The 14089-nt window shown below is 51.5% G+C and overlaps 1 protein-coding gene across 1 annotated transcript in view; it reads right to left on the minus strand.

The window, feature by feature from the left end:
• Window positions 1–13888, minus strand: part of LOC119957441 (leucine-rich repeat transmembrane neuronal protein 4-like) — a 171138-nt gene extending 157250 nt beyond the window's left edge. The window contains exons 1-2 of the mRNA XM_038785513.1: window positions 13736–13888; window positions 10248–11830 (exon numbers count right to left, since the gene is read on the minus strand). Of these exons, the coding sequence (XP_038641441.1) occupies window positions 10248–11830; window positions 13736–13739 (1587 nt within the window). The 5' untranslated portion in view covers window positions 13740–13888. The remainder of the gene's footprint in view (window positions 1–10247; window positions 11831–13735) is intronic.
• Window positions 13889–14089: the final 201 nt, after the last annotated feature.

Here is a 14089-nt window from a genome sequence, read left to right on the forward strand (position 1 = left end):
GCCTGCTTATACTACTGTATTTTGTGCCTTGCCTTTCCCCATGAGTCTCAATGAGGGTACACAGGTAGAGGGTACACAGAGGCTCCCTTTACACAGAAGGTAGTGGGTGCCTGGAACTCGCTGTCGGAGGAGGTGGTGGAAGCAGGGATGATAGTGACATTTAAGGGGCATCTTGACAAATACATGAATAGGACGAAAATAGAGGAATACGGACCCAGGAAGTGTAGAAGATTTTAGTTTAGATGGGCAGCATGGTCGGCACAGGCTTGGAGGGCCGAAGGGCCTGTTCCTGTGCTGTACCTTTCTTTGTTCTTTGAGTGAGTGATCACATCTCAAAACTACTTGATTGGGGGCTGGGGGGGCTGGGGGGCATCACGGTGGTGCAGTGGTTAGCACTGCTACCTCACACCGCCGAGGACCCGGGTTCGATCCCGGCCCCGGGTCACCGTCCTTGTGGAGTTTGCACATCCTCTCCGTCCCTTTTCGCACTTTTCCAGGAGAGAAGCGGGCACTTTTCCAGGAGACACATCCGGAGTGAGACTCATACAGAGTGAGAGATTTAAACTTGGTAATTTGGTGCAGTGAGGTAATTCGGTGCAGAGTGTAAGGAGGTGCTTTTTTACCCTGGTAAGTGACTGGTAAGTAGTCTCTCCTTTTCTTTTCATTGTCTAATTTATTTATTTTTATTTTGAAATTGTAGTTGTTTAAGTTTACCAAGGGTTTAAGACATGGCAGGAGATCCCAGACCCGTGTCATGCTCCTCGTGTGCGATGTGGGAGCTCAGGGACACGTCCACTGTCCCTGGCTCCTTCACGTGCAAGAGGTGTGTTTAGTTGCAGCTCTTGTTAGACCGCTTGACGGCTCTGGAGCTGCGGATGGACTCACTTTGGAGCATCCGCGATGCTGAGGAGGTCGTGGATAGCACGTTTAGCGAGTTGGTCACACCGCAGGTGAAGGTTACTGAGGGAGATAGAAAATGGGTGACCAAAAGAAAGAGCAAGAGTAGGAAGGCAGTGCAGGTGTCCCCTGCGGTCATCTCCCTGCAAAACAGATATACCGCTTTGGATACTGTTGAGGGAGATGGCTCACCAGGGGAAGGCAGCAGCAGCCAGGTTCATGGCACAGTGGCTGGCTCTGCTGCACAGCAGGGCAGGAAGAAAAATGGCAGGGCTATAGTGATAGGGGACTCGATCATAAGGGGAATAGACAGGCGGTTCTGTGGACGCAATCGAGACTCCAGGATGGTATGTTGCCTCCCTGGTGCAAGGGTCAAGGATGTCTCGGAGCGGCTGCAGGACATTCTGGGGGGGGGGGGGGAGGGTGAACAGCCAGCTGTCGTGGTGCACATAGGCACCAACGATATAGGTAAAAAACGGGATGAGGTCCTACAAGCGGAATTCAGGGAGTTAGGAGTTAAACTAAAAAGTAGGACCTCAAAGGTAGTAATCTCAGGATTGCTACCAGTGCCACGAGCTAGTCAGAGTAGGAATGTCAGGATAGATAGGATGAATGCGTGGCTCGAGAGATGGTGCAAGAGGGAGGGATTCAAATTCCTGGGGCATTGGGACCGGTTCTGGGGGAGGTGGGACCAGTACAAACCGGACGGTCTGCACTTGGGCAGGACTGGAACCGATGTCCTAGGGGGGGTGTTTGCTAGAGCTGTTGGGGAGGGTTTAAACTAATGTGGCAGGGGGATGGGAACCAATGCTGGAAGTTGGAAGGTAGCAAAACAGGGACAGAAACAAAAGGAAGTAAGGGGAAAAGTGCAAGGCAGAGAAGACATAGTCAGAAATCCATAAGGGCGACAGTACAAGGTACAGTGACTGAGGGGAGCACAGTGAATAGGCCCAGGTATAACAAAAGGAATAAAACTGGAGATGTTAAGATTCAAAACAGAGGTAAAAAAACCAACATAAGTGTACTTTACCTGAATGCTCGTAGTATTCGGAATAAAGTAAATGAGTTGGTGGCACAAATCATCGTAAATGACTATGATTTAGTGGCCATTACTGAAACTTGGTTAAAGGATGGTCACGACTGGGAGTTAAATATCCGAGGGTATCAAACTATTCGGAAGGACAGAGTGGATGGTAAGGGAGGTGGTGTTGCTCTGTTATTTAAGGATGACATCCAGGCAATAGTAAGGGATGACATCGGTGCTATGGAGGATAAGGTTGAATCCATTTGGGTGGAAATCAGGAATAGTAAGGCGAAAAAGTCACTGATAGGAGTTGTCTATCCGCCACCAAATAGTAATGATATGATGGGGCAGGCAATAAACAAAGAAATAACTGATGCATGTAGAAATGGTACAGCAGTTATCATGGGGGATTTTAATCTACATGTCGATTGGTTTAACCAGGTCGGTCAAGGCAACCGTGAGGAGGAGTTTATAGAATGTATCCGCGATAGTTTCCTAGAACAGTATGTAATGGAACCTACGAGGGAACAAGCGGTCCTAGATCTTGTCCTGTGTAATGAGACAGGATTGATTCATGATCTCATAGTTAGGGATCCTCTCGGAAGGAGCGATCACAATATGGTGGAATTTAAAATACAGATGGAGGGTGAGAAAGTAAAATCAAATACTAGTGTTTTGTGTTTAAACAAAGGAGATTACAAGGGGATGAGAGAAGAACTAGCTAAGGTAGACTGGGAGCTAAGACTTTATGGTGGAACAGTTGAGGAACAGTAGAGAACCTTCCAAGCGATTTTTCACAGTGCTCAGCAAAGGTTTATACCAACAAAAAGGAAGGACGGAAGAAAGAGGGAAAATCGACCGTGGATATCTAAGGAAATAAGGGAGAGTATCAAATTGAAGGAAAAAGCATATAAAGTGGCAAAGATTGCTGGGAGATTAGAGGACTGGGAAATCTTTAGGGGGCAACAGAAAGCTACTAAAAAAGCTATAAAGAAGAGTAAGATAGAGTATGAGAGTAAACTTGCTCAGAATATAAAAACAGACAGTAAAAGTTTTTACAAATATATAAGACAAAAAAGAGTGGCTAAGGTAAATATTGGTCCTTTAGAGGATGAGAAGGGAGTTTTAATAATGGGAAATGAGGAAATGGCTGAGGAACTGAACAGGTTTTTTGGGTCGGTCTTCACAGTGGAAGACACAAATAACATGCCAGCGACTGATAGAAATGAGGCTATGACAGGTGAGGACCTTGAGAGGATTGTTATCACTAAGGAGGGAGTGATGGGCAAGCTAATGGGGCTAAAGGTAGACAAGTCTCCTGGCCCTGATGGAATGCATCCCAGAGTGCTAAAAGAGATGGCTAGGGAAATTGCAGATGCACTAGTGATAATTTACCGAAATTCACTAGACTCTGGGGTGGTCCCGGTGGATTGGAAATTAGCAAACGTGACGCTACTGTTTAAAAAAGGAGGTAGGCAGAAAGCAGGAAATTATAGGCCAGTGAGTTTAACTTCGGTAATAGGGAAGATGCTGGAATCTATCATCAAGGAAAAAATTGCGAGGCATCTGGATAGAAATTGTCCCATTGGGCAGACGCAGCATGGGTTCGTTAAAGGCAGGTCATGCCTAACTAATTTAGTGGAATTTTTTGAGGACATTACCAGTGCAGTAGATAACGGGGAGCCGATGGATGTGGTATATCTGGATTTCCAGAAAGCCTTTGACAAGGTGCCACACAAAAGGTTGCTGCATAAGATAAAGATGCATGGCATTAAGGGTAAAGTAGTAGCATGGATAGAGGGTTGGTTAATTAATAGAAAGCAAAGAGTTGGGATAAATGGGTGTTTCTCTGGTTGGCAATCAGTAGCTAGTGGTGTCCCTCAGGGATCCGTGTTGGGCCCACAATTGTTCACAATTTACATTGATGATTTGGAGTTGGGGACCAAGGGCAATGTGTCCAAGTTTGCAGATGACACTAAGATGAGTGGTAAAGCGAAAAGTGCAGAGGATACTGGAAGTCTACAGAGGGATTTGGATAGGTTAAGTGAATGGGCTCGGGTCTGGCAGATGGAATACAATGTTGACAAATGTGAGGTTATACATTTTGGTAGGAATAACAGCAAACGGGATTATTATTTAAACGATAAAATATTAAAGCATGCCGCTGTTCAGAGAGACTTGGGTGTGCTAGTGCATGAGTCACAGAAGGTTGGTTTACAAGTGCAACAGGTGATTAAGAAGGCAAATGGAATTTTGTCCTTCATTGCTAGAGGGATGGAGTTTAAGACTAGGGAGGTTATGTTGCAATTGTATAAGGTGTTGGTGCGGCCACACCTGGAGTATTGTGTTCAGTTTTGGTCTCCTTACTTGAGAAAGGACGTACTGGCGCTGGAGGGTGTGCAGAGGAGATTCACTAGGTTAATCCCAGAGCTGAAGGGATTGGATTATGAGGAGAGGTTGAGTAGACTGGGACTGTACTCGTTGGAATTTAGAAGAATGAGGGGGGATCTTATAGAAACATTTAAAATTATGAAGGGAATAGATAGGATAGATGCGGGCAGGTTGTTTCCACTGGCGGGTGACAGCAGAACTAGGGGACATAGCCTCAAAATAAGGGGAAGTAGATTTAGGACTGAGTTTAGGAGGAACTTCTTCACCCAAAGGGTTGTGAATCTATGGAATTCCTTGCCCAGTGAAGCAGTTGAGGCTCCTTCATTACATGTTTTTAAGGTAAAGATAGATAGTTTTTTGAAGAATAAAGGGATTAAGGGTTATGGTGTTCGGGCCGGAAAGTGGAGCTGAGTCCACAAAAGATCAGCCATGATCTAATTGAATGGCGGAGCAGGCTTGAGGGGCCAGATGGCCTACTCCTGCTCCTAGTTCTTATGTTCTTATGTCCCCCCCCCCGCCCCTCTCCCCGAAAGCTCGGAACCCATTCAGATGGCTGGCAGCTCAACATGCCACCTGGAGCGGCGATCATTGCTGAAGCAGGCATGGAGGGGGGCCAGACAACCTACAGTGGGTGGGGGAAAAATTCCAGGGGGGATACGGGTGGAGTCAGCCATGGGTTGCGGTCGTACCTGCCTGTTGGCCCATTATTTTGCTTTGAAACTTTCCCTCTCCCACCCCAGCCCCCCCCCCCCCCCCCCCCCCCCCCCCCCCCCCAAACCCACCTTCTCAAACCCCTTCTCCACATTCACCTCCCTCCTGGCCACATTTCAGGGAGTGGCCCCACTGTTGACACAGAACTTGCACCCATCTAATGTAAAGTGTGCTCTTGACCCTGTGCAGTTTATAATCAACCGTATTGATGGCAAATGTTTTTTTCATTGACTAAAAAGAAACCCTGAAAAGAAAGATGGGAAATGGATCGGGGTGGCCGCTTGCACTTTGACCTCTGGGGCCAGGGATCAAATCCAGACCAGACCGATGAGACAAGACTTGAGAGAGAGTCCTGAATGAAATGAATTTGTAGCCAGCACAGCTAAACCCCAATGCCAGTCTGTAGCAAGAGACTGCCCAGAATTACTCTCCCCCTTACCCCCTCTGCCATCCAAAATCTTTTGCAATCAATCTGCGCGTTTAACTCTTTAGGATCTTGTTCGTGGGGAACTTGGATTTTTCAACTTCACAAAGGTGAACCCTAATCTGGGCCATGAAGTGAGGAATGGAAGCTGCTCTGCTTGAGCTGGGTGCACCGCTGGCATGGAATCTGCACAATGAACCTTGTCAATTGACCTCCAACTGAACCTAATTCGCACACCTGCAGCACTCCATTTCCAAAGGGATCAATCCTTTCTCTAATTTCAGAACACCTGGCTTGAATCATCCGAGGTAAATTTACTTCCAGTCTTTTCCCCTTTGGACCCAGCTCCTTTCTCCTCCCGCCCGTGTAGGTTGTACACTCACTCAACCTCGCCCCTCAAAATGCCTTCTCTCAATTGGAAGTGTTTCCACCTGCAGTCAAGGGGGCGGGACCTGCATCGACCTGGTTTCGTTGGATGTCGAACAGGCACGATTTCGAGGTCAGGAAAGAAGCTATCGCAAGGTGACGCCGGGAAATGTTCACCTCTTATGTTCTGAAGCCCAGTGGGAAATCTCTCTCAACATTGCCATGAAATATTCGTGAGTTTTCAGAATGTGACAATATTACTGTGATCTGCTGATGAGTGCTAAATGGCTCATTTTTATTTTGCCTCTTCCCTGCTCAATAGCAAGACCCCTGTCGGTCTTTTTCAAACATATTTTCTATTTGCATGTTGCTTTCCCCTGATTGCTTCCTGATTATTCTATCTGGCGTGGAGCTTGGGAGAGGGGAACCTCGGCATACTAACAACAGCAAAGCTCGTTTGCGGCGACAAAGACGTTTATGTTGAAGAGGGGAGGGGAGGGGAGGGGAGGAAAGGCCGACTTGCTAAAGACCATTTTGCTAAAGACCATTTTATGCGGGAGCATGGACTGCGTTTAGTCACAAGAGCTCTTTGTACAAACACAAGGAATAATGTGTACAAATAATGGTTCGATATGCAGAGCTGCTCCCGATTCTGGCACAGCTAATCGTGAAGCAGAATACTATCGCAGGGGAGGTGGTGTGCAATTAACTAAGGTGCTCAATATTTGAACAGCGTACTGATGGGAAATTTGTTGCTCTTCTGTTGACGTTCAGTAAATATTGGAATAATTCAGGGCATTGAATAAACGTGATTTTTTTTTTGTTGAAATGCCTCCCGACAGACATTCCAACTTTGAATCTCACTTGGCAAAATAATCAGTGGCCTTCCTTGCCTGTTCTTGGGTTATTCTTCTGACCAGTCGTTCTGCAGCTTTCTCCCACCTCGCCATAACTCACGAGCGAACCTCATCAATAGGGGCTTTTGAAAGGCTTTTGGGCCGTGAGAGAGGACCCTGGCTTGAGTCTGTACTTGAGTGAGGACCGGGACTCGTGAACCTGTCAAGCCTCCACAGAACATGGAATTGAATGGGTTGCTTTGGCGTGGCGAGGGGTTGTTCTGAAGGGCGGAGGTTGTGCTTTGAGCAGGGCTCTGGAAGCAACGGGCAGCTGAATGGGAAAGTGACAGGGGCATTGTCAGCTTTCTGTTGGCGAACGTCAAAAAGTGAGTCGACTGCACAACGTCCCATGGCGTTGCTCTGGAGTTGGCCGGAATGCATTTGAGCTGCTGCAGTGGCATTGTGACCATCTACCCCTTCAAAGCTCCTGCCCAAGTTCATATGAAGGTCAAAGCTGGGATAATTGTTGATTGACTGATACATATAAATTACAGGCCCTCTGGGAGGGATCTGGGAGGGAAAGCGACCAGTGGGAAATTATCACTTTTTCAGTTATTTTTCCCATTTTCAGATTTGATGCCTGAAGTGTACTGGATGTACACTAACTACAAGTACGCTAGCATTCAGCAAAGTCCGCTAACACTGAGAATGTACACTAACTCCAACCACACTGAGGATATGCACCAATTACTGAGCCCACACTATTGTAGATGGAGTAACAAAAAGATAATTGAACAATCACATTTTCTTTAACAAGCATGTATTGGCAAAATACATTTTTTGTCCAGTTCACTTATAGGCATAAACAAGAAGCACAGAACATTGACCAATTTAAAGGTTAAACAAAATTGAGATTATATTTGGCTATTTTTCACTTCATTTTGCATTAGGGAGACACCTTAGGAGCCCCCCAGGCCCATAATCTGTTGACCGATCAACTCAAACGACCTCCTTCTTAGCACAGTCCTCAATCCCATCCCTTAGAAAATATCTATCAATGTACTTCTGGGAAAAGAATCTGACCAGCTGCAACTCTGGCTGTATGCCCTCTGTAATGGGTAGTCATCCATATACACGTACGGTCACACATCAAGCAGCACACACACTGGGGATAGGCAACAAATACAGCCGTGTTGGCATCCTGAAGTTCTGAGATACTGCTCCTTGGCCCTCTTCAATAGCTCTCCGGAATATTACACCTTTTGGGTGAAAACTTCCACCTGACTCCTCTTTGATAAGTTGTCCCTTCCACCACATGAGCCCCATTGCCAGAATAATTTTACCTTGAATTAACTTCATCACCATCTTTTCAAAGAAAACATGTTGAACGTTTTGCGAGGTTAGAATGGCCCCATAGCAGTGCAATTGCCTCTTGACTGCCCTCTGAAACTGGTCCAGAAGGCCACTCAGCCTATCAAACTGCCATGGAAGAGAATAAGGGGCAGGGGCAGCGGTCCCATCGGAATGCCGTCACCTGCATATACTCCTCCCAGCCACACCCACTTTGACTTGGTGCTCATTTGGCCTTCCTCAGCTGCCACTTGGTGAAAACCCTGGAACTCCCACCCACCAATAGCCTGATGGGGGTACCTGTGCCACGTGGATGGCCGTGTTCTCAAGGGCCAGTAGGTTCGGGCATTAAATGGGGGCCTTGCGAGCAACAAGCACGCCTCGTGAAAGAATTAAAAATAAACTATTTACCTTCTCTTGTGTAAGTGAGAAAGTTGTGGAATCAAATCTCACTCCAGGGCTTAAATAGGTTGACACTTGACTGCTGTACTAAGGGACTGGAGGAGTCGCTGACTTTCAGATGAGATTTAATCAATAATTAAAATGTTTTCTTTGCTGGAACTTGGGTGGCACTGACCAAGCCAACAGCCCCCTTGCCCATTATTTATGCTCCATTTCACCCTCTCCTTTAATGTGAATATTCAGACGTGTTCAAAAGATCTTGTGGCACAAACCAGAGATCAGGATGTTGTCCAGATACCTTGGCCGATATTGTTCCTCCAGTTAATTATTCAAAATTCCTCTTTTGGGTGGTGGGCCACACTAGCAAAGGCACATTTATTGGTCATGGTGAGTACCCCTGAAGAGCACCTCAGTGTTGGTGCTCCCACAACAGTGCTGGACTGCTCCTCACACCCAAAACAGGTAAACTACCCTTTCAGCTTGTTGGCTGTTGTTTGGTGGGGCAATGTACACAGATTGATTGCTGTTCAACCGTGGAGGGCATTGCCAGACAAAATTGATTATATCCAGACTTAAAACCCACAGACCTTATCTATAACAGGTCACTGGATAAGAAAGCAAGAGGTGGGACGCTGACTCACTTGCCCCCCTTCCTAGCTCGGCCAGGCTACTTATAATATCCGCTGTTGCTTCTAGCTGTGAACCTTTGCATCAACCAAGGAAGAGAACCAAGGCCCTTCTGGTCTGCTGGATTCTGTGTTACACCAGGTGGTGCTGCTAAGCCACCGGGGAGACATGCACTGCTATTTTTTGTTACTGTGAACCATTGAATATGTGAGTTGATATCGAACCAACACAGATGCACGTACACAACTGAATAGCACAGGGTCCCTACATCCAGTCAATGTCTTCCATCAGTACAGCTGGTCAGTGAAGCGCCCGAGGATGGAACCAGTGTCACAACAATGCAGAAGTAGGGGGTCCAACCCAACAATTAAATGAGGACTAGCTACAACAGTAAAATGATTGATACATTTGGCTCATCAAATTGGATTTGAACAGGCACATTGGCTATCTTTTCAAAAAATGTATTATTTTGATGCAGATTTGGCAAGTAGTCAGCCTGCATGAAAATGATAGTTAAGTTGGCGCAGCCACTCAAAGAGGCATATTTGCTGGGGGCCCTCCCAGTAGGGCCCAAAGGCCACATCCCATCCTGGGGGGAGAAGGTTGGCGTTTGTGAAGGGAGGACGTTCAGAACCCCCATGGCCACGTCTGGAGGAGATGGTTGGCGCATCCAAAAGATTATTTCTCACTTGACTCCTGCTCAAAACCATTGGATTTGTAGCCATGATGTGGAGATGCCGGCGTTGGACTGGGGTGAGCACAGTAAGAATTCTTACAACACCAGGTTAAAGCCCAGCAGGTTTGTTTCAAATCACTAGCTTTTGGAGCGCTGCTCCTTCCTCACCTGATGAAGTGCTCCGAAAGCTACTGATTTGAAATAAACTTGTTGGACTTTAACCTGGTGTTGTAAGACTTCTTATTGGACTGGTGACCTGGAGAAAATATTCATTTGAAATCACCTCTGCTGACGGCTGTCCACCTCCCCCCCCCCCCACCCCCACCACCAGTTACCCATCATTGGGGCTACACAGCAAACCAAAAATGTGTGGATGTTGCAATGTGCTGCACACGTGTGAAAGGACATTGGCACCTTGCGTGCTCCTCCAGACTTACTCTCCCAAGCTGCCCACACCCCCCCCCCAATCTGGTGCAGGATAGGGGGGCACCCTTACCCCGACCCGACCCCCCCCCCCCCCCCCCCAAGGCACATACCCCGTACCTCACATTCCCGAGAGACGGGCCGGGTGTAGGTGCAAGCCGCGGTGCCGTTGACCAACACGTCCACTGTCTCCGAGTTGCTGGGCTTGTAGTCCACGTAGAACTCCTGCAGCGGGGAGCCCAGCTGCCGCTCGCCCGGGTGCTCTTTCCGCCGCCGCCGCCGCCGGCGCCTCCCCCGCCGCCCCATCAGGGAACTCTGCTGGAGCTGCTTGACGCTGGCCGGGTACCGCTTCCACGACACATAGATGACCAGCAGGATCATGGCGACGGAGAGGAAGAGGGCCACGCTGCCCGCGATGATCTTGTGCAGGGAGACGGGCTCCAGCTCCTCCTCGGCTCCCTCCGCCGACTGGTTGGCGGGCTGCGCGCTGGCGGCGGGCAGCAAGATCGCGCCCGAGGGCGCGGCGGAGGAGGAGAAGGGCGCAGCGGCGGTGTCGGTCTGCTGGGTGGTCCGGGGGCCAGGGGGGCTGCTGGAGATGCTGCTGGTGGCGGGGGTCCCCTCCCTTCCCGCCCCGCTGCAGATCCGGTGAGCCTCCACCGCCTCCATCACGTTCTCGCCCTGCAGGGGCTTGGGGCCGGCACAGATCATGGCGCTCTGCCGGTAGCCCTGGAAGCTCTTGAGCCAGCCCACCAGCGGGCAGATGTTGCGGTTGCACTCCCAGATGTTGGAGGAGAGGCTGACGGTGGTGAGGGAGGCCCAGGAGCTGAGGATCTCCTGGCTGACGGTGGTGAGCTTGTTGGAGTCGAGGTGCAGGCTGTGCAGGTTGGGCAGGCAGCGAAAGACGCCGGGCACCATGGCCTGGATCTCGTTGCCGGACAGGTCGAGCTTGTGCAGCGAGCTCCACGTCCACGACATGCCCTGGCTGAACACCCTGATGCGGTTCCACTGCAGGTAGAGGGTGCGCAGGCTGGCCAGCCGCGGGAAGTGAGCCAGGTTGACCTTGGAGAACTGGTTATGCTCCAGGTGGAGCTCGGTCAGCTTTGCCAGGCCGGCGAAGACGTTGCGGGCCAGGCTGCGGAGCCGGTTGTAGCCCAGGTCGAGGAACTCCAAGTTGCGGCAGTCCTGGAAGAGGCGTACGGGGATGGCCCGCAGTGAGTTGGACCTGAGGTGCAGGCTCTGCAGCTTGCGGAGCCCCCGGAACTGCTGGCCCTGCAGGGCGTGCATCTTGTTGTAGGACAGGTCCAGGTTGCGGAGGTTGGGCAGAGGGTGGAAGGTGGCGTTGGGCAGCCGGGTAATGCGGTTGGAGCTGAGGATCAACTCCTTGAGGCGCCGGATGCCGCGGAAAGCGCCCTGCTCCACCGTCTGCACGTAGTTGTGGTCCAGGTAGAGCCAGGTGAGCTGGTGGAGGCCGGAGAACTGGTCGGGCCGCAGCCACCGCAGGCTGTTGTAGCGCAGCGACAGACCCAGCGAGCCGGCAGAGATGTTGGGCGGGATTTGCTGCAAGGCCTGCGACTCGCAGTAGACGATCTTGCCGTCGCAGCGACAGGTCCTGGGGCACACTCTCTCAGCACTGGACAGCACCAACATCAACAGGGCGGGCAGCGAGACCAACGTGGCGGCCAGGTGTTTCAGAGAATAGAAACCTGGAGGAGGGGAGCAGGTGGTTGGAGGGGAGAGGAGGAGGTGGTTGGAGGGGAGGGGAGGAGGTGGTTTGGGTTGGGGAGGAGGTGGTGGGAGGGGAGGAGGTGGTTTGGAGGGGAGGAGGTGGTTGGAGGGGAGGGGAGGAGGTGGTTTGGGTTGGGGGAGGAGGTGGTTGGAGGGGAGGGGAGGAGGTGGTTTGGAGGGGAGGAGGTGGTTTGGGTTGGGGGAGGAGGTGGTTGGAGGGGAGGAGGTGGTTTGGAGAGGAGGTGGTTGGAGGGGAGGAGAGGAGGTGGTTTGGGTTGGGGAGGAGGTGGTTGGAGGGGAGGAGGTGGTTTGGAGGGGAGGAGGTGGTTTGGAGAGGAGGTGGTTGGAGGGGAGGGGAGGAGGTGGTTTGGGTTGGGGAGGAGGTGGTTTGGGTTGGGGAGGAGGTGGTGGGAGGGGAGGAGGTGGTGGGAGGGGAGGAGGTGGTTTGGAGGGGAGGGGAGGAGGTGGTTTGGGTTGGGGAGGAGGTGGTTTGGAGGGGAGGAGGTGGTTTGGAGAGGAGGTGGTTGGAGGGGAGGGGAGGAGGTGGTTTGGGTTGGGGAGGAGGTGGTTGGAGGGGAGGGGAGGGGAGGAGGTGGTTTGGGTTGGGGGAAGAGGTGGTTTGGAGGGGAGGAGGTGGTTTGGAGAGGAGGTGGTTGGAGGGGAGGGGAGGAGGTGGTTTGGGTTGGGGAGGAGGTGGTTGGAGGGGAGGGGAGGAGGTGGTTTGGGTTGGGGAGGAGGTTGTTGGAGGGGAGGGGAGGAGGTGGTTTGAAGAGGAGGTGGTTGGAGGGGAGGGGAGGAGGTGGTTTGGGTTGGGGAGGAGGTGGTTGGAGGGGAGGGGAGGGGAGGAGGTGGTTTGGGTTGGGGGAGGAGGTGGTTTGGGTTGGGGGAGGAGGTGGTTTGGAGGGGAGGAGGTGGTTTGGAGAGGAGGTGGTTGGAGGGGAGGGGAGGAGGTGGTTTGGGTTGGGGGAGGAGGTGGTTGGAGGGGAGGGGAGGAGGTGGTTGGAGGGGAGGGGAGGAGGTGGTTTGGGTTGGGGAGGAGGTGGTTGGAGGGGAGGAGAGGAGGTGGTTGGAGGGGAGGGGAGGAGGTGGTTTGGAGGGGAGGAGGTGGTTTGGAGAGGAGGCGGTTGGAGGGGAGGGGAGGAGGTGGTTTGGGTTGGGGAGGAGGTGGTTTGGAGGGGAGGAGAGGAGGTGGTTTGGAGAGGAGGTGGTTGGAGGGGAGGGGATGGTTTGGGTTGGGGGAGGAGGTGGTTTGGAGGGGAGGAGGTGGTGTTGGGGGAGGGGGTTGGGAGGGTGGTGAGGGGTGGGGGGAGAGAATAAAAAGAACAATTAGATAGTAAAACATGGAGCCTTCATCAGAAAGTTACAAAGATAATAATAATCACAAGTAGGCTTCAAATGAAGTTACTCTGAAAAGCCCCTAGTTCGGGGAGGCCGGTTCGGGAATTGAACCCGCGCTGCTGCCTTGCTTGGTATTACAAGCCAGCTGTTTAGCCCACTGTGCTAAACCAACCCCAGAACGATTGCATTGTTTTCAGAGGCAGAGAGAGAGAAAGGGGAGGGAGGGATGTGTTGGGGGTCATATTTACTTGGTGAAGACACCCTCTTGATTTGCACCGTTTCCATCTGAGCCTCGGATGCAAGGAAAGGTCTTGGACTGAATCCCTGACAGGTAGCACCCCCCCCCCCCCCCCCCCCCGCTGCTTTCTGTCTCTCTCTTCATCAACCCCCCCCCCCCCCCCCCCCCCCCCTCCCTCCCCCCAGTAACATGATCTACAGTGAGCATTCTTCACTACTCTGGCCCCACCAAACCCCCCGAGCTGGGGTGGGTGGGAGGCTGAACGAAAGTCTTGGAAACAAAACAAAACAAAAAAAATCTCACTCACCCATCCTTCTGTCGGCGTGTCCACACTTCGCTTCCCGATCTTGATCTTGTCCCTGTAGCTCTAGGATCCGGGTTGCATCACTGTTGCCTCACTGCTTGGAGCGTCGGGGCTTGTAGGAATACATGGGGAAGATTTGAGGTCCCTCTCTTCTCTCCCCCCACCCCCCCACCCCACCCCCCCACCCCAACCTCCTCCCTCCCCCCCACCCACCCACCCACCCCTCTCCCCTCCACCTCCCCGGCAGAGACGGATAGCCAGCTCTCTCCAAAGCGCTCTTGTACACTCCGAACGCCCGCTCTAAGGCTGCCATGAAAGAGCGTCGGGGTATGGGCAAGGCAAGCGGTGCCAGCGGGC

The sequence above is a fragment of the Scyliorhinus canicula genome, chromosome 26 (assembly GCF_902713615.1).
Source record: "Scyliorhinus canicula chromosome 26, sScyCan1.1, whole genome shotgun sequence".
Lineage (NCBI taxonomy): Eukaryota > Metazoa > Chordata > Chondrichthyes > Carcharhiniformes > Scyliorhinidae > Scyliorhinus > Scyliorhinus canicula.